This window comes from Electrona antarctica (genome assembly GCF_951216825.1).
Source record: "Electrona antarctica genome assembly, chromosome: 14".
Classification (NCBI taxonomy): domain Eukaryota; kingdom Metazoa; phylum Chordata; class Actinopteri; order Myctophiformes; family Myctophidae; genus Electrona; species Electrona antarctica.
Window position 1 is genome coordinate 41,376,839 of NC_136795.1, and position 20,998 is coordinate 41,397,836.

General features: G+C 39.1%; 2 protein-coding genes across 3 annotated transcripts; one reads left to right on the forward strand and one right to left on the reverse strand.

Annotated features, from left to right (window-relative positions):
- Positions 1-200: 200 nt before the first annotated feature.
- kdm8 (lysine (K)-specific demethylase 8) lies at positions 201-6,663 on the forward strand. 2 transcript variants are annotated; one of them, XM_079519842.1, is made up of 8 exons: positions 201-228; positions 2,485-2,973; positions 3,183-3,355; positions 3,606-3,738; positions 3,842-3,892; positions 5,381-5,530; positions 5,637-5,729; positions 6,000-6,663. In XM_079519842.1, exons 2-8 carry the CDS (start codon positions 2,509-2,511, stop codon positions 6,162-6,164), a joined length of 1,230 nt encoding a protein of 409 aa, XP_079375968.1. In that variant the 5' UTR covers positions 201-228; positions 2,485-2,508; the 3' UTR covers positions 6,165-6,663. The 2 variants fall into 2 exon arrangements, with proteins under 2 accessions (XP_079375968.1, XP_079375967.1); XM_079519841.1 differs by lacking the exon at positions 201-228 and adding an exon at positions 239-405.
- A 786-nt stretch (positions 6,664-7,449) lies between these two features.
- On the reverse strand, positions 7,450-20,188 carry LOC306936783 (UNC93-like protein MFSD11). Its single transcript, XM_079520399.1, has 13 exons — positions 19,687-20,188; positions 19,094-19,149; positions 16,271-16,378; positions 16,095-16,174; positions 13,223-13,319; positions 12,358-12,416; positions 11,110-11,254; positions 10,242-10,291; positions 9,954-10,019; positions 9,732-9,857; positions 8,982-9,156; positions 8,739-8,874; positions 7,450-8,460 (listed from the first exon to the last, which is right to left on the reverse strand). The coding sequence occupies exons 1-13, from the start codon at positions 19,774-19,776 to the stop codon at positions 8,308-8,310; spliced, it is 1,341 nt and encodes a 446-aa protein (XP_079376525.1). The 5' UTR covers positions 19,777-20,188; the 3' UTR covers positions 7,450-8,307.
- Between the last annotated feature and the right edge of the window lie 810 nt (positions 20,189-20,998).

A 20,998-nucleotide genomic window follows, 5' to 3' on the forward strand; every position in this document is an offset into this window, starting at 1 on the left:
ATCCTTAAACTAATTGACTACTTATTATTCAACAAAAATCAACTTCGAATAACCTTATATTGTACCTACCCTCGATGTATTGCAGAAAACATAAAAAATATGAATCTTAAAAATCCTTTCATATTAGTATTTTCTATTTATTTTATCATTAGTTTATTGTTTGCTCTGACGAGCAGTGCCTGAGCAACCGGGCGGGAACCATTCGTTCGATAGCCTGGTTGCATTACGGTGTGTTTTTGTTGGCCCACCTACAAGTCTAGCATTGCATTGCATTGGGGTAGCATGTTAGCATATTTCGGAAGAGTGCGCGTTCTAATGTTAGTTATTAAATTAAATATTTGTATAAAAACTCTTAACACAGAGGTTGAATACGGATCGTAATTGCTCCTGCGTTGTCCCGCTAAGGTTTGAAACTTAATTCTCCTAGCCTTCTTAGTTCTCCTAGCCCCAAAATTTGAACACTCGTAGATGTATTTATCGATTCTGACCAAAATGTCAGAATCGATAAATACATCTACGAGAGTTCACATTTTGGGCTAGCCTTCTTGGATCAAGACTATGAATATAACTATTTCTGATCTAGAGTTCACTAGAGTTAACAGCACAGCACTCCAGTGCAGTTGCCCAAGCGTTTATGACACAATTACATTTGTGGCAAACATCAACAGTGTGACTTTTGGGACGTGTGAGAGTGAGCCAAGTGTTTCTTTGCTCACTGTGCAATGTGCGATTCTAACGTGTCTGGCTCAATATTCCTTCACCTGCTCTTCCATCTTATCTGCCAGGTTGGAAATAATATTATCGAGCTACACCTGCTCCAGTGTAGTGAGATTTGTTAATGGGGGTGGTAAAGCAATGTTGTAAAAGTATTTATTGCAACAGTTGCAATAAAGTATTTAATGTAGTAGGCCTAATTGTACTCTAATGACTGCTTGTGTGATTGAATGTACATACTAGTTGTTACTCAACTTTATTACATGACAGTAATGACACTTTAACACAGGCTATTATCTGGTCATGCATGGCCCACACCTAGTGGTGGAAAGTAACAAAGTAAAGTACTGTACAATTCTGAGGTATTTGTTCCTTGAGTATTTCCAATTTCCAATACTTTTACTACTACTCCACTGCATTCCAGAGGCAAATATTGTACTTTTACTCTACTACATTTATTTGAAACTTTAGTTACATTTTATTATTATTTCAAAACATACATTAATCAGTTCCGACCTATACTTTGGCCATTTGAAAGTAGCCAATCTACAAGCTCAAAAGTCTGACGCATTGTGAGCTTGTAGATCTGCTATTTTCAAAAGATTTGTTATGTATTTGAGAACTTGAGATGGGACCTTCTGTATAATTTGTATTTTTACTTTTGGTACTTTAAGTACATTTTGAAGACAATTCTTTTCTACTTTTACTCAAGTACATTTTGAATTCCGGACTTTTACTTGTATTTACTTGTAACACTATATTGCACCACTATATTGCACCACTGATAACCATCCAATACTGATAAGAGTATTTCCGACTGAAGAATAACAGAGACAGCAGGACGGAGAGAGAAACTTCTCCCTGGGTACTCAGAGAAGATATAACTAACATACCGAATCCCAACCCTGCACCCTGCGGTGGAAAACGTTTTCTGAGCTCCCAAAAGCACCCAAAAAACCTGAACTTTTAACATTCAGTAGATTTTCTGTGGTCTGGGGTTTTCTGGCTCAAACAAGCGCCTGTGGACTGTGATATAACAGTCCACAAATCCCATTTATATATGCCATAACAATTTGCCAGCAGATGTTGAGGGATTTTTCCTGTTTTCATTGCAGCTCAAAAGGCTTCAGAACACGAATGTTAAACCCATTCAGGACGGGAACGCCGTTCTTGTTGGTACAGATTACAGAATATAGAATATATCGGCCTCAATCCTAAATGGGTTAAAGTTCAGGCTGTGTGGGTGTAATTAATGTCATAAAACCTTAGTAAAAGTATCAGTACTGCACTTATGTTAAGTAATATACTTAGTTACTTTCCACCACTGTCTGCACCCCTGCAGCTGCCAGTCGCAGACTTTTTTTTGGGCTGCCTTCAGTTCACATGCCGGAATAGAGGGTATGCGCATGACATCATCATCATTCCCGGAAGTTAGCAGGAATGCCTATTGAGTGGCAAAAAACAGCCCATACATCCAAACAGAAAAGTCCCATTTGATTGCATTGAATTACTTTAAACAACATTAAATTCACTTTGTCACTCACTTTGCCACTCGATTTGCCACTCGATCTGCCATTGACTTTATGCATGCGCATACCCTCTATAGCAAATTCAGAGATCAATATAAATGGTTTTAGTCAAGTAAATTACCACTTAAGTCCTGTCACCTCTGAAATGTCTGAATATATTATATAGGGAACATGTTAGTTAGTTGTCAGTGCCACTGCGTGTACATGTTCTATAAACTGACATTTACTCTCTTTTCTACAGGACAGATAAAGACCTTCTAAATCAATGACTTCACTTTGGTCAAATATTGTTGCTGTTTTGCCGCCGGTTGAGACACAGTTTCTACTCGAGTTCAGTGAGAAAGTGGAGTCAAGTGTGGTGGATTTGCTCAAAAGATCCAGGCAGCACCTGTACAGTGACACTTCGGGCGTGGATTGTTTGCTAAATGCTCAGATCATAATGGACTATTCTTGGGAGAAACTCAACACGGGAACATGGCGTGATGTGGACAAAGAGTGGAGGCGTGTTTATTCCTATGGCTGCTTGTTCAAAGTCTCAGCCTTGTGTCGCCAGGAGCCATCTGCAGAAGTGGTCGAACAGGCCATTAGAACTTGTGACATGGGCTTACTCATGGGTGCAGCCATCATGGACAATATCCTTCATGTCCTGGTCCAAACTATACAGAGTGAAATAAGGACATTTAGGAAAACAACAAAAGAAGATGATCAAAATGGACACTTTCATGCCAAGGTGCCCTTTCTTCTTATCTTTTCTGACAAAAAACACGACACATTTTACCCAGTAGTCAGTACCACAACATGAGCTTGGTTAATATAGTTAATTTGTTCTAGGACAAAGTATAAAGAGCTCAAGTCCTTAACCATGGCAACTCAAACATAGATTATTTTTCTTTTGTGCCAATTCTTTCTAAATGTTATCTTATCTTATTTCCATAACAGAAACTGAAGCTTGCATGCACACCTGTTCCTGTAGTTGACCAAACAATGGCAATTCCCCGGATACGCTGTCCTTCACTGGAGGGATTCAAGTCAGATTACCTGCTCCCCTCAAAACCAGTTATTTTAGAAGGGATTATAGACCACTGGCCAGCACTCAGGGACCACCGTTGGAGGTATTTCTTTTACACAAGCATTGTTCACCTTCAGTTTCAGGGTGTCATTACATTACATAGCCTACAGTCATGGTGCCCTAGCTGACTTACTAAAAATAATAAAACAGCTACAGTTAGCCTTAGCTAGCCAGTTAACAGAATCTTAGGTTGTATAGCGGCCTGGGTATGATACTGTGTCAGTATACATTATAAAGTAAATACATATTGTGCAATATATGAATTGTCATATTCTGTTTTCCCTGCTGAAAAGCCTAGAGTACATACGATCTGTGGCTGGCTGTCGGACCGTACCTGTTGAAGTGGGATCAAGATATACTGATGAAGAATGGTCTCAGACACTCCTTACTGTGAATGAGTTCATTGATCGCTACATTTTAACAAAGGTAAAGTACATCCATATTAGTTTATTCTCGCTCAGTTGGTATTGATGTATCTCGTTTATTTATTTTTTAACATTATTTTGTTCTGTTTTTCTGTGGATAAAAGGATGGAGTGAAAGTTTCAGGATATCTTGCTCAACATCAGCTATTTGACCAGGTACCGTGTGCAACCAGGTTGAAATATTTGCATGTGTTGCACATACATACATTACATACTGTGGGCGACTGTGGCTCAAGAGGTAGAGCAGGTCGTCCAATGATCCATGGGTCGGCGGTTTGAATCCTGGCTCCTCCTGTCTACATGTCGAAGTGTCCTTGGGCAAGACACTGAACTCTGAACCCCAAATTGCTCCCGATGTGCTGGTTGGTACCTTGCATGGCTTCCGCCGCAATCGGTGTATGAATGTGTGTGTGAATGGGTGAATGTAATGCACAATCTATGTAAAGCACCTTGGATAAAGGCGCTATATAAATGCACCATTTACCATACATACATACATACATACATACATACATACATACATACATAGGTGTACAGGTTGCATCCAGGGTTGACAGCACATGAGTGATCGGCAGGCTGGCTCTCCACAACAGTGGTTCTCAAACCTTTTTTCTTTTGGGCTGCCTTCAGTCCACATGCCGCAATACAGGAATAGCAAATTCAGAGAATTAGAATTAAGTCCATGTTCTATGTAAAACTAATGGCATTGTTTGTACATCCATGTTGTAAATGATTTGAGTCCAACAAGATCAACAAAGGAGAATGCTAGTGTTTTCTTTGTCTAATTTCTTGGATTACTTATTTAATTTATGCTCAAATGCAGGAAAGTTCTAAAATAGGGCATGCCTTATGCCTTAACCAATATGTTAAAAAAGGACACACAGACACCACTGCTCATACCTAATTAATAATCCCCTAGTTATGTAATAACAGCCATACATTGTTTTAGTATTCATATCTCTTGCAAAGCTAGGAGAAATACTGTACCAATTTAGTGATGAACTTAAAACATGTAATCACATCAGTTATGATGAATTCAAAACAATGTTGATATTCTTAAGAATATCAAGTGTTGTGAATATGATCTCTTAATTGTATTTTATATTAATAAACCAAGCTAGATCTGTACACCACTTATTTTGCCACAATTGTAGTGAATTTGTCTTGGATAATTTGCCCATAGAAATGAACAAAATTACTTATTTAATTCATGGCAACAACCTTATCAATCCCACTACGGGCAATTAGTTTTGAGCTGCTTATTCACCAAGAAACACAGTAACATACAAACAATACTCCAAGGAGCTAAATGTGGAATACAATTATCTTAAACATTCCCAAAAGGTAAAAAATAATAAAAAAATAATAAGAAAGAAGAATAAATTAAACAACGGAGCATTTAAAAGTTGTGTTGCAGAGGGGATGAGCGATTTAGTTTTACAAGCCGTAAACCCCTATGAGGTTTAACATTTCATGAGAAGCCAAAATGCTTGCAGCTTTCCAGAGCATTTGTTTGTTACAAAAAAAAGGAAAAAGAAAACTTGTCTGTTTGATTCCCCCAATTAACCTTATTTTAGCAGAAGCGCATATTGTCTATTTAAAAGTGGTATGCTTGACAGTTTGATCTGTGTGATATCATCTTAGGTACCAGAGCTGAAAGATGACATCTGCATCCCTGATTACTGTTGTCTCGGTGAGGGCGACGATGATGATATTACTATAAACGCATGGTTTGGGCCGAATGGTACGGTGTCCCCCCTCCACCACGATCCGCAACAGAACTTCCTAGCGCAGGTAATATGTTTACTGCATTAACTCTGCTTCATGAAAACATGTCACGTCAAAGATTCGTCTGGGGATTGTGGGGGATTCTGTTTGACCATTTTCTTGTATGCGTCAGGTGGTTGGAAGCAAGTACATTCGCCTGTATTCTCCAGAGCACACAGAGATGCTCTACCCTCACCAGTCACTGATGCTTCACAACACTAGTCAGGTAGGACAGTCTGTCTGTAAAGGCTTTACAGTACACAGTTGGACTGTAAATCGTTGCTATCAGGCAGAATACCGTATCATTCTCCATATTTCAATTTTTTTTCTTTTTTCACTGATTTGTCTGTCCATTTTATAAATATTGAACCAACGAAAAGCATTAACAAGAGTTTGTGACTATAATAACTACGTTAAATGAAAAGTAACATTTTTTTGGACTTTACAAGGATTCCACCCAAAATGACATGTAACGACAACAATGTCCTCAATGCAGGTGGAGGCGGAGAGTCCAGACGAGGAAAAGTTCCCAGAGTTTGTTAAAGCTCCCTACCTGGAGTGTGTGCTGCGACCTGGGGATGTGCTGTTTATTCCTGCCCGCCACTGGCATTATGTACGCTCCTTAGAACTGAGCTTCTCTGTGAGCTTCTGGTGGTCCTGAAGGTAGTCGAAATATTAGAACGTGTCATACTATTTGAATACGTGTTGGAGTCAAGTGAACTCTGACCACTCTAGATTATCTCACAATCAAGCACAGCGATAATAACATAGATATGATCAGTTACTCAAATTTATCTGGACGAGAGTACACATTTAATCTGACTTTCAAACTAAATGAGAAAATCAAAGTGAACTAAAGTCGGGTTAGGGTCACTACATTGAGAATGTTGCAACTTTCAAGTGTCAAAGACTTACATGTTCAACATTTTTCGAAGTGTAAATTGCATATTTTCCAATTACAGTTTTCTTGCCTAAATAAAATATAGCAAATGCTTCCTCACAGCTTTCTAGAGTCAGCAGCAGGCTCCATACTGTGCATGTGTTGACATCAGAGGTTGAGGAAACTGCTTGGTGATGGCATTACGATTTGTGTTAGACATGCTGATCTCAGGATAATGGTTAATTTCTAGTTATCCTTAATAAAGCAAATGCCGATGATTTATACAGTGTGAGTAAATGTTTTATGTTAAGCTACACCCTCAAAGCTTTGTTGTCAGTTAAACCATTTAGACCCGAGGCTGATACTACAAATGTTTTGTGATTCTGTAAAACTGCAGACCCACCATCTCAAAATATTTTGTTCCAGGGACCCCCAGAAGCAAAGTTTTGAGTTACAAATCTTTGCTTTATTTTATTTTTTATTGTGTGTGTGTGTGTGTGTGTGTATGTATGTATATATATATATATATATATACATACAGTATATACGCAGATCTACATATCTCTGAACTAAGTGATGCGATATGAGCTTGTATATCTGATATTTTTGAGTAGCCAAAGTTTAAAATATGTCTCAAATCTAAAATGACAGATTCTTTCCCGGTTTGAATGGGTTAAGTGGCACAATTGACACAAAACTGCTTACTCATTATAATGCAATCAATACTCAATTACCAGAGAAGTCATGTGGTACCTCTGGACCTATAACCTTTTCTGTGCCACTAAGGCTTCTTTGATTAATGGACTCCCGATTCTTGAAATAAATCTGTCAAATACAGACTACATCGAGTAGATTAGAGCAGCATAATAATAATAAATATTGCCGGTTATAATGGGTGCTCTGAAAGCTATTACATTTATATATAGTTCTCTTTATTTGATCCAGTGCTCAAATATCATGTATTAAGTAACTTCATTTAATTGGAAGAAAGGTTATTGATTTGTGTATTTTAGAATGAATTACTTGCAGAATTTGCAAATCATTTCAAGCAGGGGTCTTGGTGCAAACTGTTGTCTCTGAGCGCCATCATCTGAGCTATATGTGTATTGTAGAGATACAAATAGCAAATATAACTCAAATGTCATCAAAAGTGATATGCAAATGCAATATCCAATATATACATTTTGAGAGATTTATTTATAAAACGTTTTAGGCTGTAGAAAAACACATGCTTTAGTGGCAATTTAAACTTACAATACATTGATATGCAAAATATACACAAAAAAAGTATAGTGATTGTCAAACATTTTCCTCATTTCTACAATTGAACAACTGACATAATCTATCCTATATATAATTTATTTTAATTGGCTATTTTCACTATTTGTACTACAGGGCTGAAGTGGTTAATAGTGTAACATCCTTGATGTATAGGCTACTTTTCTTTTAAGTCACAAATTACAATTCAACAGTTCAACAGCATACAATTCAAAGGGATTCAACACATTTGCATCAACAGTGTCAGTCCCTGAGCAATGAGAGATAACATGAGAATCTTAACAAAACACAGCAAAACCAGAGTAGAAAACAATGTTAATTATCATTAGTAGTGTAGAACAGATGTGCAAATTTCAAATCGGGTCTTGAAATGTATAACAATGCAACTCCACCTTGATATTATGATTGATGTAGTCAATCCTAAACATCGGTAGTGTTGATGTAGATAAAGTATTGACTGCCGTTAATAATCTAAAACACTGCTCCTCAAATTCAAAACGGGGTCCAGCGACCCACGGGGTTCCTTGAGTTATGGGTTTTCCTTGAGATAAAATGGATCTAAAATCACTTGAACAGAAATCTCTCTGTGGATTTCTCTCCTCCGTGCTATCCGTTCCACTGAACTGACATGGAAGGTGAATATAAGCTAATAATCTTGCAGATCTATGGAGGAGTTTTGCATCCTCTCGACCAGGAAGAAGCACAGCGTTCCAGTGAAGCCCATGACGACCATGAACAGGAGCTGCCATGTCAGGAGCAGATAGCCGCTGTAGAAAAACGCCACCGCTGCAAAGATGGACTGATGGGACAGGAGGGACCAGAAGAAAAATAATTCGGTTAGGAGTCAGGAGTCACTGCAGGTTCTTAGCAATTATTCTAGTCATTACATTTGGAGTAATCAAGGTGAATTTGCTACAGCCTAATTTATACTTCATCATATAACGGTGTCACTCACAGACACTGGCTAGTCTACAAGCTCACAACACATAAGCGTTACACTCAAGCACTTGGCAGACCTACAAATCAATGCCATTTTCTCCATTCACAAAAAACAGTATGTTACTAACACGGGGTTACCTGGATAAATTTGAAGATTGCAAAAGCAGGTGCACTTTGCTCGGCATATGCTCTGCCCAGGATGCTGTACAGTTGTGTGTTGAAACAGCTGTCTCCAAGTCCAAGCAAGAAGCTACACAGCATAGCAATGGACACACTAGGAAAGAAAAGATCACAGGCTAAAGCAACAAAAAAAAGGAAATGGCTTTACTGTAGTTTGAATTATGCACTTCATAAATTGACAAAACTATTTGAGAATTAAACCTCGGAGTTAGATACGGCCGGTGCTGTGTGCTAGTTTTGAACACAACTGGGGCGTCGTCAGGTATGTTGAGGAAGATTAAATAGAAGGCAATGAAATGGACAACCATTCCCAGAAAGACCACAGAGGTCCGTCGGAAGCGATTGTTCTTGCACATGAGTCCAAAAAGCCCACCGCCTGATGAGGATACATACAAAATCAAAACTGTCAGACTCAGGATTTTAAGTCTTGCGTTGCCATATGATCGGAGGTCTCCACCTACCTATGGTGAATGTAAGGTAGTTTCTAGAACAGCGGTGAGAATAGCCGCTAACAGACCTATACCTAGTATGTTTTTTTATTGGTACATCTTGTGTACGATTATGTAAGTACAGTATACAAATATTTTGTTCTGGTTCCTCAGACATTGTAGCTGTTGCAGTAACGATAAGCCTTCTGTAAACAATAACATAACAATGAATAATTAAAGAATAGCAGTAATAGAATGACAAAGTTTGTTGGTACTAGCACACTTGAGGTACTTGAAAATATCCATGTACGTTGTGCATCTTTATATGTATCTATGCAAAGAGAGGTGCCACTGCAACGTCACGTTTCCACCCAGTAGAAGCAACTGCATTGAACTTAAATGCCATGAGACACATCAATAGGCAGAGATTTCTGGTCATCTGGCAACACAAGACGAGACTCCAGGATTTCAATCATTGCATAATATCCACTGAAGTAGCCTTAACTTAAATCTATCAACTTACCGACTATTTCTCCAACTCCTACCACAATACCAGAGATCCCAATCAGGCCTTTAGCGTCCTCTCCAAAATCTGTAGTTGCCCCAATACAAGTTCCATACACGCCACTGTAAAAAGACAACTCCATACCTACAGAATGGAGGGGACATGCTGTTTGCTGCAAACATTTTTGGGATCATGTTAAAATATTTAACAGACTTATTGTTAAGAACTCTTCTTTCTTACCACTGTAGGCCATGCAGCAGCCCAGGAGCAGTATTGTTTTAGACTTCAGAAGTTGTAGGATTGTCTCTGAGGATAAACGGAAATATCGGACACTGTTTTCAATGGCTAATAATCAAATCTAACTATATACAGTATAATTGCAGTGCAGATCAAGATGTTTAATGTATCAAGTGTGGGGCAACATCACTCATCTGTAAGTACATTCAAATACAGCCGACTTAGTATTTCCAGGTACAACGTCAAAATTCTTTGTATATCATCATTAGTGAAGTGTTCCATCCAACTTACTGAATTCTGACTTTGCATCATTTACAGCAGTGTTTGCTCTTTGCTTATACCTATACAACGTGCAGACAGACACACAGACACACACACACACACACACACACACACACACACACACACACACACACACACACACACACACACACACAATACTTATATGGTTGGCAGTATTCACTAAGCTCTACTTGCTGTTGTATCATAATAATGATAATCATAAAATGGTAACTTTGTTGACAAAGTGCTTTACAAAACACAACCATTAAGAGTAATTCAAAAGACCTGTATACAGTAGGTACTGTAGTGTGTGTGGAGCCTTTTTGCATTTGTGTTCAGTGGCATCTAATGTACCTTCTGTGTTGCCATGCTCAGTCTACTGTGCAGAATGTGTGTTACAGCACTAATTAACACCAGTTGTTCTCAAAGTGTGGTCCCGGGACCCTCAGGCAGGCCCGGATTAACAATGGAGTTTAGTGGAGTTTAAGCTCCAGGGCCCGCAGTTTGCAGGGCCCTGTGCGAGACTATTTCATATAGGTACTCGTGTTGCTTCTGTCGAAAAATGTAACGCGTGCATGGGGCCTTTTGATTTGGTGCACCTCCAGGGCCCTCGCAGGGGTTGATTCGGCACTTCCCTCAGGGGTCCCCAGCTAAATGAGTCAAATGACTAGTTTGGATAGTTAAGAACCAAATGGAGCCTGCCTCCAATTGCACAAAATGGAACCCCACTCAGAGTTAAATTAACAGAGGTATTTTACAGCATAGATTGGCGTACCAGAGGTAAATACTAATAGTTGCCTAACTCATATCAAACTGGGTGTCCTTGCAATGAAAGTTTGAAAATCACTGTTACGGAATAATACAAACATCCACTCACATCATGGGGACTGAGAGTAAAGACTGTCCCTCGTCCTCAGAGAGCATGTCGTCCTGGTGATAAGGCCTCCTCAGTACTAGGAAGCTCAGTGTACCAAGCACTGATGTGACCAGCAGAGATAGAAAGACCTTTTTCCTGCTCCTGTCTGAAAGAGAAGCATTCGACTAAGGGTGATTAAAGGACCACTTAACTACTTTATATAATTGGGCCTCACTATTAAATGTTCATGATAAAATACCACAAAAAAAATTCTACTCGGTCTGTGTCTCATAGGAGGGCTGTGGGCAGTTCAGAAACCCAAACATTTAAAAAAATATATACATTTAGATTTCTATTATCGTGAGAATGGTGGCTTCCATTTTGCATTGCAACTTTTCAGGAATAGAAAGCCTGCCGTTTCTATTAGCTAGGATTCCCCATCAATGGTGTTTCTGAACTGCCCACAGCCCTCCTATGAGACACAAACTGAGTAGAAAAAATTGTGGTATTTTATCTTGATCATTAGTGAGGACCAATTATATGAAGATAGGTTGAAAAGTGGTCCTTTAACAACTTAACTAACTACTTAGCATGTCTAGTACACAGTATGTGATATGTAATATGTTAACATGTCCATTTGTAATTCAGAGAGCGTACAAATGACTCGTAATCAGTGGTGGACAGTAACGTAGTAGATGTACTTGAATACTGTACTTAATTATTTTTATTTACTTGAGTTTTATTTTTTTATGATGACTTATAATCCACTACACTAGAAAGACAAATATTGTACATTTTACTCTGAGAAGGGATAAAGTAGTCTATAATAGGAGTTAACCAGGTTGTAGACCTGCTATTTTCACTGTTTTCTTTTTCAAAACTCTTGGAAAAAGCTTTGTTTTTTTGTTTTTGTTGGAAAATGTCAAAATTTCAATACATCAATGGATTGATATTAAAAGAATGTACTTTTATTTGGAAGTATTTAAAAGCCTTACTTTAACTCAAGTACACATTTGACAGAGCAACCTTTACTTGTAGATGAGTAATGATATTATTTTGACCAGCAGTATCTACTTTGACTAAAGTACTGAGTACTTTGTCCACCACTGCACGTTAGTCGTTAGGGTTCATTTCTAGTCCCATAAGGTTAACTTTTTTAATGCACAGTGAGTATTTTACTGTGTAAAATACTCCTTTATATCTTTGACAAAATGATCATATTTGGCAGTAGGCCTATAATTTGCCATTGCTTCTTTGATTGAATCCTACCTGATATTTCCATGCTTCCTTTCCAATCAAAATAAATGTACAGATTGCCAAACACCATGCTGTAAATGAAAAATGTATAATTAATTTACACTTTTGGCTTATTTAAATACTTAAAGCTGCTATAAGCAATAATATGTCAACATTTTAATGACTTTGTTTTTTATATATTTTTTGGCATTCAGACAGCAATGAGTAAAACGCTCCCAAAAAGAATTAGTCTGTGTGACACATCTAGGGGCCACAATCTGCATTCAAAGATATTCCTAGAAGCTTTGTCATTGGTCGGAAAAAAAACCCCGGTAAAAATGAGGAAGTAGACAGGCAAATCAACCAATGACAAAACTTCTAGGAAAATCTTTGAATGCAGATTGTGGCCCCCAGATGTGTCACAGAGACTAAAAAAAATTTGGAAGCGTTTTTTGGAACCCATTGCTGGCTGTCTATAAAAATAAAAAGTTCATTAAAATGTTGACATATTATTGCTTATAGCAGCTTTAAGCCGGAATTATACAGATCATCATTCTCATAAATATTCTCCGTTTCATTGGTGGGTGTATTATAACATTGCTGTCGGGTGGAAACCTTGCATGTCCAAAACAGTTCCTTTTGTATAATTATTTAATTTTAAAGCCAGTCCACAAGCTCACAATGCAATGAACGCATTGAAACGCATTGTAAGCTAGTAGATCAGCTTTTTTTGATGATGTAGGTGTTGATTTATTGAAATATAGAGATACAAGGTTTCTGCCTTACAGCAACGATATGGATGGTCATTAGAAAGTATGCGAAACATTAAAATAGAAACACTATGTTGTGATTGTTATGCCGTCTACAAAAATAATTAGGCTGCTGTACTGTACTGTACCTGCACTGTAAGAGAGCCCAGAACATTCCTGTGTTCCTGTTGATAGTGGATGCCTCCGAGTTCTCTACCAGGAAGTGTCCCTGAGCTGTCCAAAGAGCTGCAATGAGTCAAATCAAAATTAAGAAAGAATGAATCCGCATCTCCAAGAATAAACCTTAAAGATTACCTCTTTAAGTTCATACAGTTCCAGGCTGAAGATGATTTATGCCACATTTTATTTATTTTTACATTGCACTTGCTCAGGGCGTCAACAAACAATACACAAATGTGAATGTGATTGGCTGCACGGTTCACTTGATGCAAAGGACAGATATACATTCTTGCAATTTAGGGATAGAAACTAAACAGATGGTTGACATTATGACATTATCTCCGGAAACAAATAGGCTGAAAATCAGGTGAAAACCCAAGTGTGATCACTGAGAGCCTCATGATTTGAGGAATGTTGTTCAAAACGGACCACTCCTGCAAGCCCAATCTTAGCCAATAGAGCGTCGCAGTCCCGCCTCCTACCCTGGACCAGGAAATGAAACCCAATGCATTTTTCCCATAGACATTTCTTAAAGTATTTATTTAAAGACGGTTACGCCGCGGACAAAGCCAACTCGAGTCGTGACAACTCATGACAACACAAACAATATTTTGGACCAAACAAATAATTACAAAGAAGAAAAACAACAAAAAATGTGTTGTAACCTGCCGTTTTTTTTCTTCTTTCTAATTATTTGTTTGGTCCAAAATATTGTTTGTGTTGTCATGAGTTGTCACGACTCGAGTTGGCTTTGTCCGCGGCATAACCGTCTTTAAATAAATACTTTAAGAAATGTCTATGAGGAAAATGCATTGGGTTTCATTTCCTGGTCCAGGGTAGGAGGCGGGACTGCGACGCTCTATAGAGGGTATGCGCATGCTTAAAGTGAATGGCACATCGAGTGGCAAATCGAGTGGCAAAGCAACATGCAAAATGAGTTTAACATTGTTTAACGTTGTCAGATAGGACTTTTCTGTTTGGATGTATGGGCTGTCAAGGCCAGAAAGTAGTTTTTTGCCACTCAGTGGGCATTCCTGCATAACTTCCGGGTTTGATGATGATGTCACGTGCATACCCTCTATTGGATAGATCCCATGCCTATAGAGATAATGTGTACCGATGTGCGTGAACTTATATCAAGAAATGTGTTTTGCAAAGATCGGCCTTCTGGTGGCGCTATGACAGACCGATGTGAAAGACACGGCGGACAGACAGGGTGCAAAACAGTCTTGGCCACGCCTTTGGCCTGGCGGAGACAATAAAGCACTTATCAAACAAGGTTACACATTGCTTAATTTAAAAATGAATACATAAAATAAATTACTATAACAATATGTCTCATGTCATTGCAGAGGATTAGAGTATGCTGTGAACATTCATCAAAGTATAACCAGCAGGCCCTGAATACATTATCTAACCCCCATAGGATTTTAACATGCCGCTGCTGTGTAAGCAGATACTATTTGATCTTTTCTGTAGTGGCAAACTAGTTGTCTGGGGAAATATGCCACATTGCCACATAAGCACTGAGTTTACATGCTGAATTATTTCACCTCCGAGTAGTGTACTGAGCACCAATTGAAAGTGTCCTACTGTGACTTTCAATATTGTGTCCTGGTTCTGTACTGGAAGTACAGAGCTACAGGAGGTTCCGGTAAGACTGGGCAACATGTTTCCCTGTAATTCCTGTACTTGTATGTAGATACCTTCGGCAATAGTTGTTTTCCACTAGACTTTATCTCCTCAAAGATAAAACTGGGAACATGGTTAATAATTTAAAGCTCAGACAGACACAGCTCCCACAGCATGCAAAATCACTGTGAACAGAATGGTAAATAAACTGGGCTGCATTTCTTTTAGCGCCTTCATCCTTTACCTTCCTCACCGGGAGCCGTTAAGCTCAGTATCTTGCTCAAGGACACTTTGACAGAGAAGCCAGGAAGAGCCTAGTAGTAGTAAGCAAAAGTGTTTTGAAGAAAATGCTAAATGGCATAAAATCTTGTTAGGCGGAAATGGCCATGGCTTGTACAGGTTGTTGGGTCATGATCCGATAAATCTAGGGGAAGAATTATCGGCCAAAATGTAAAGTTGTAAGCTCGGGTGACAGTAGGTTACAACAGTAGAGTTAACACACAGGATGTGTGTGGGCAGGAATTAATTGGCATACTTATTAAATTAAACGGGGGTAAAAAGCACACAAATAAAATGTAAAGCAGCCTGGTAAAGTGATTTAAAACAAAATGGGGTTCCTTGGCCTACTGGCAGTGTGCATGCAATGTTTGATGCTAATTGGTCTCTGGGATAGTTGCACACAGACAAATACACAGACAGGGGAGAAAACATAATAATAATCATAATGATAATAAAGGAGTTATGTATACTGTATATCACCATGAAAACTGCTTCTAAAGCAAAACTGTGACTTCAACAGTTTAGAGCTACAGTATATCTCTCAATTGCATGTATGTACACATTATAAATATTTTGAGATAGGTGACTCCTAAAACGTTGACATTTTTATGCTCAATATAAAAACAAAGATGTGATATACACTATATAAATAAATAATACATGCACAGCCCCGCCAGTAGGCATCATATCTTTGTACAATATGTCAATGTGATAAAAAACACAATAAAGCCTCAAAGTGGTGTTCAGGGACCCTCAGGTTTCCTTGATGGGGTTCCAAATGGACCCTTATAGGTCTGTAAACTCTGGGTGTACAAATACAGGTCCATTTGGTTCCATTATTGGCACTCTCTCTGAGTTATGGGGAATCTTGATTTAAATGTTAGTGTTTGAGTGAGCCTGTTGAGCACATATAGTGTAAATTGAACTTACTGGCAGCTCCTATTCCAATTAGTACGGAGGTGAAGTAGAAGGACCATGTCGATGGGATGATGAAGACAGCTATATAACCACTACAAGACAAGATGGATAATAGTAATAACACCATGTTCCAATATTATAAATGTGCGGGAAAATCTCACATGGGAAGTAGGCCTATATTTATTTACCTGTAAAGCAGACCACTTAAGAACATGGAAACCCGTGGTCCAAGTACGGCAACAACCGTAGGAGCAAGTAGATTTGAAAACGAAAAAACTCCATAGATGATTCCAAGGCTGTTGAGGAGAGGGAAAAAACCTTGAACATAACATCAGAGTTAAAGCTGCAACTTACTTGAATGATTTTAGCCAATCTGTAGTGTACGCTAATAGTATGTTAATACATTTATAACTATACATCTGCAATAGCTGGAGGTCAGATAAGCAAACCAGTGACTTTCTTATTACCAGATGGCCTCTCTCTCTCTCTACCCACTAATTAAGCTATACGGCCACCACCTTATGATATATGATATGATATGATATGATATAGTACTTTATTGTCAGTTCACACTGAAATTTGTCTTGCGACACAGCAGCCAAGTATGCAGAACACATATACGTACACACATTTGACATAACACAAAGAACAAGACAATTTACATACATAAAGACATGAAGACAAGAGCAATATCCTTTTTTTTTATTGATTGATTGAAGAATGTATTAACAGTTTGCAGAATTACAGTACATTTCAAGCACAAACTCAATACAAAGGCTGTTAACTGTGAGTGGACGACCCAATTAAGCATTACACTTGTTTCCAATAGGGTCCACCATGTTCAAATCATCAAAACATTTAGAGACGTACAAATAGACACTTCTATATAGACAGAACAGGAATTCATCATAAAGGAGGTAAAAAGGGAAAAGAAACATATACAGTGAGGGAAAAAAAGGGGTGGGGGGGATTCACGTTCAGCTCCGTTAATTTGTTTGTTTTCCTTGGAGGAGCTGCGTTGGGTCCCCAAGTCGGCTCCGTGGCCGTACCTTGAGTTGGCTGTGTGGCCGTGACCGTCTCTTGTGTTGTCCTTGTGTTGGGTCCCCAAGTCGGCTCCGTGGCCGTACCTTGAGTTGGCTGTGTGGCCGTGACCGTCGTCTCTTGTGTTGTCCTTGCGTTGGGTCCCCAAGTCGGCTCAGTGGCCATACCTTGAGTTGGCTGTGTGGCCGCGACCGTCTCTTGTGTTGTCCTTGAGTTCGTGTTTGAGGGATTCCGATTTTACAGGGGCCAGTTTCGAATTGCAGCCGTCCGTAGGTGCCCTTTGAGAGCGGTTTTGAAGGAGTCAAGGGATTCGCATGTCTTAATGACAGTTGGTAGGGCGTTCCACATTTTGGTGGCATAGGAGCGAAAAGAATTTAGACCCTTGTTTGTGCCGAATCTGGGTTGTACATGGTTCGTTGCACTCCCTCTGGTGTTGTGGGTGTGGACTTCGTTAACATTAAGGAAGTATCTAGACAGGTACATGGGTATCTTGGTGGTGTATCGAATCTTGTGGACCAGACCCATTGCAAGATGCTGTACTCTGTCGTCGACCCTAAGCCATTCCAGCCTGTCGAAGTGGGCAGGGGTGAGGTGGGTTCGGGGGGCGAGGTCAAGTAGGAGCCTGACCAGTTTGTTTTGGGAAGTCTGGAGCCTGGTTTTAAGGGCCTTTGAGGTGCTGTGGTACCAGGAGGTGCATGCATAGTCAAAGAAACCCTGTACAAGGGCTCCTGTTAAGGTCTTCAAGGTGTTTTTGTTGACCAGTGAGGAGATCCTGTAAAGGAATCTTGTTCTATGGTTGACCTTTTTGATTACGTTGGTGGCCATTTTATCACCGGAAAGATTATCCTCCAGGATGGAACCTAGGTAGGTAATTTCATCTTTACGTGTGATAACATTGTCACCCACTCTAACCAAGAAGCCATTTGCCTTGCTGAGATTACTATTAGAGCCAAAGAGAATGGATTCAGTTTTTCCCAGGTGTAAAGATAGTTTGTTATCGGCGAGCCAGGTGCAGATTCTACCGAGTTCAGAGCTGAGGGCCTTTTCAACCTGCAGTTTGTTCCTGTCCGAGACTAGCAGTGCCGAGTCATCTGCGAACAGGAACAAGTTGCAGTCACAAGCTGAAGTCATGTCGTTAACATATATCCACCGCTTAGATTATCCTGTGGCTACTACGCCATCAGTTATTTTCTTAGCGGTTATTCTATCGATACATTTTTCAAGTAGGCTACTATAGACGAATAAGTCCACACTAATTATCCATAATGTATAAATGATGGATAAGGGGTCAGGACAGCTAGGCCTTTGCGTGGAGGGGTCAGAATAACATTTGGACTTAAAATGTTATTCGCCTATAGTACTTTGTTCTATCGAAAAATGTGTGTATTCTCTGTGTTCATGTCAAGGTGTGGGTTTGTCCATTATGTGTTCAAATACAATCCATACAGTCCATCTATTTGCCAGAGAATCACTGTGTTTACTTATTTATATCCACAATAATGAATCTTTCCCTTAAAAAACCTGAACTATCCACAAGTTTCACACATTTAATGTATGTGCTAAATAGTTACTGTATCGATTCAGATATTTTTTTTTACTAAAAAAATAAAGGGAAGCTCGGCACATTCAGATCTGTGCACAATTAATGTATTTATTTCGCAAGCTTTCGGTCTACTTCAGGCATCTATTCTTAAAATTTAAATTCTTTGAAACTTTGCCTATAAGACATCCCCAAAATAGGGATCAATGATGAATCGATTATTTTATTAAAGTATTGATTATCAATTAGCCTATATATATTTTTATAATTGATTACATTGATTTGTTCAGCATCCCTTATGCATTATACAAAATGTGCACTCTCTCTTTACAGACCTGTGAGGGTCCATTTGGTTCTAATAAGCATAAGGTATATCAATCTCTTTGCTGGGCCCCCCTGGAACCCCCTCAAGGACATCAAACTGACATACCTGTGGTAGCCACTTCCAGTGAAAGTATCATTCGCCAGACTTTTGATCACAGTTTGCTAGAAAGAAATTAGCAGCAAGGAATCATTATAGCTGAAAGTACATGTAGCCGATATCACTATAGACTTTTGATCACATTTTACTAGAAATAACTATAAATGCAGGAATCAATCCTATAGCTGAAAACCAAAATCTTTGGGGGATTATATGGGAATGGGATGGGATGATCACGAGTAGTAGGGTCGTCTGACAAGATAATTTATTTGACTGATGACGAAAATTAGAAACACGAGACGCGCCTGACTCAGGGTCTCACCGTCACAGTTGCATGGACTGGTTGTTATATTAGCCAGATTTCCGAAAACACTGCTATCATTTTTGTCACATTGAAAATCCTCTGTCGTGTATTGGAAAACCATTTCTGTATACAATAATAAATGGTGCCACAGCTCTGTCAGAAAACTAATTTCTACAGGCCTGTCATTCACAAATAGTTAAGGCCCTGATTATAAAATGTGACCAATCATACCCAACTTAATTGTTACACTGTTATAAGAGATATATGCCTGTTATAGATACAAAGTTTTGTGACTTACTTCGATGTTTCCGCAAGTCGTGAAGGCTGTAAAAATGAACAAAAACCCCACGCCTAAAATCACAACGTTGAAAGTTCTCCTGTCGGACATGGTGGCTTTTAGATATCTTACCAAAACACCCTATATGTGGGTGCTGCTGCTGCCAATACGTTGTGTGGAAGAGGCATTTGAGCTACAAAACGTAGAGAGACACCCATCCCATGCATGGGTGTGATATTTTCATTCAGCACGGTGCTGTAAACACAACAACATAATAGATCCAGCCATCCAGGTTTGGACGCATGCAGCCGAGCGCATATAAAGTTCAACCTGCTGACTAGGCTGCTATCCTACAACAAACTAAAGAGACTACGCGAAAAAGGCTGAATAGAGGGCATGAATTTGAAATATTCACATCCAGTGTATATGTGGCTTCAGCTCCCTTCTGTCTGACTGATAGCATGACAACTTGTGACTTTGATTAAAAACGACGGTTCATCCTCTTGCTACTGCTTCTCCAACTTCGTCTTCTTCTTCTTTGGGAATCGTGGGACAGTGGGCGTTGCTGCCTGCCAGAGGTGATGCAAGGGAATGTAAATCTTTTTTTTTTTTTGTAATGTTGCAGTGAACTAAATGTATCTGACCGAGGGACAGGGACCCCATAGCCTACAAGATTGATGTTTAAAAATAGATGTTTTAAAAATAGCATCTGCAAGCTCACACAATGATGACTTCATTGGTCTACCTAAATTGAATGCTTGAAAATATTGCCTGTGTGTGCAGCCTGACAGATTTTTGATTCAAGGGCTGGAGCCAGTGGTGTAGGGCAGGCCTATACAAGCTGGTGAGCAGTGGCGACTCCTAAGAAATTGAATTCTTTACTGTTTAAATTAAGGCTGCAACTATAGGCCTATCAAATTAGTTCCTTGCCTATTAAATTGTTTTTGAGTGGTGCAACCACTCCTGCCTGTGTCCCTGGCTGTGTCCCACGAAAATAGCGTTTGGTTGGTTTTCACTGAAGTGTTACTGTTGTGCAGCCTAACACACACACACACACACACACACACACACACACACACACACACACACACACACACACACACACACACACACACACACACACACACACACACACACAATTCAATTCAATTCAATTCAAAGGGCTTTATTGGCATGAGAAAACATACGTTTACATTGCCAAAGCAGAAAGCACAATACATCAATACAATCAAAACAAAAAATATGTACATTTGAACGTCAGAATCTTCAATAGATCAATTTCTATATTATACCAAGATCACTGGATGCAGGTATAGTGCAGGAATATACACAA

Bases quoted from the DNA above. Each gene is read 5' to 3' on its own strand.
- LOC306936783 (XM_079520399.1), bottom strand. From the start codon at position 19,776: ATGTCCGACAGGAGAACTTTCAACGTTGTGATTTTAGGCGTGGGGTTT. The intron at 16,379-19,093 runs GTATGTCAGTTT...TCTCCTCAACAG, and splicing joins ACTGGAAGTGGCTACCACAG to CCTTGGAATCATCTATGGAG. The intron at 9,858-9,953 runs GTAAGAAAGAAG...TCCATTCTGTAG, and splicing joins CTGCTGCATGGCCTACAGTG to GTATGGAGTTGTCTTTTTAC.
- kdm8 (XM_079519842.1), top strand. From the start codon at position 2,509: ATGACTTCACTTTGGTCAAATATTGTTGCTGTTTTGCCGCCGGTTGAG. The intron at 3,739-3,841 runs GTAAAGTACATC...TGTGGATAAAAG, and splicing joins ATCGCTACATTTTAACAAAG to GATGGAGTGAAAGTTTCAGG. The intron at 5,730-5,999 runs GTAGGACAGTCT...TCCTCAATGCAG, and splicing joins TGCTTCACAACACTAGTCAG to GTGGAGGCGGAGAGTCCAGA.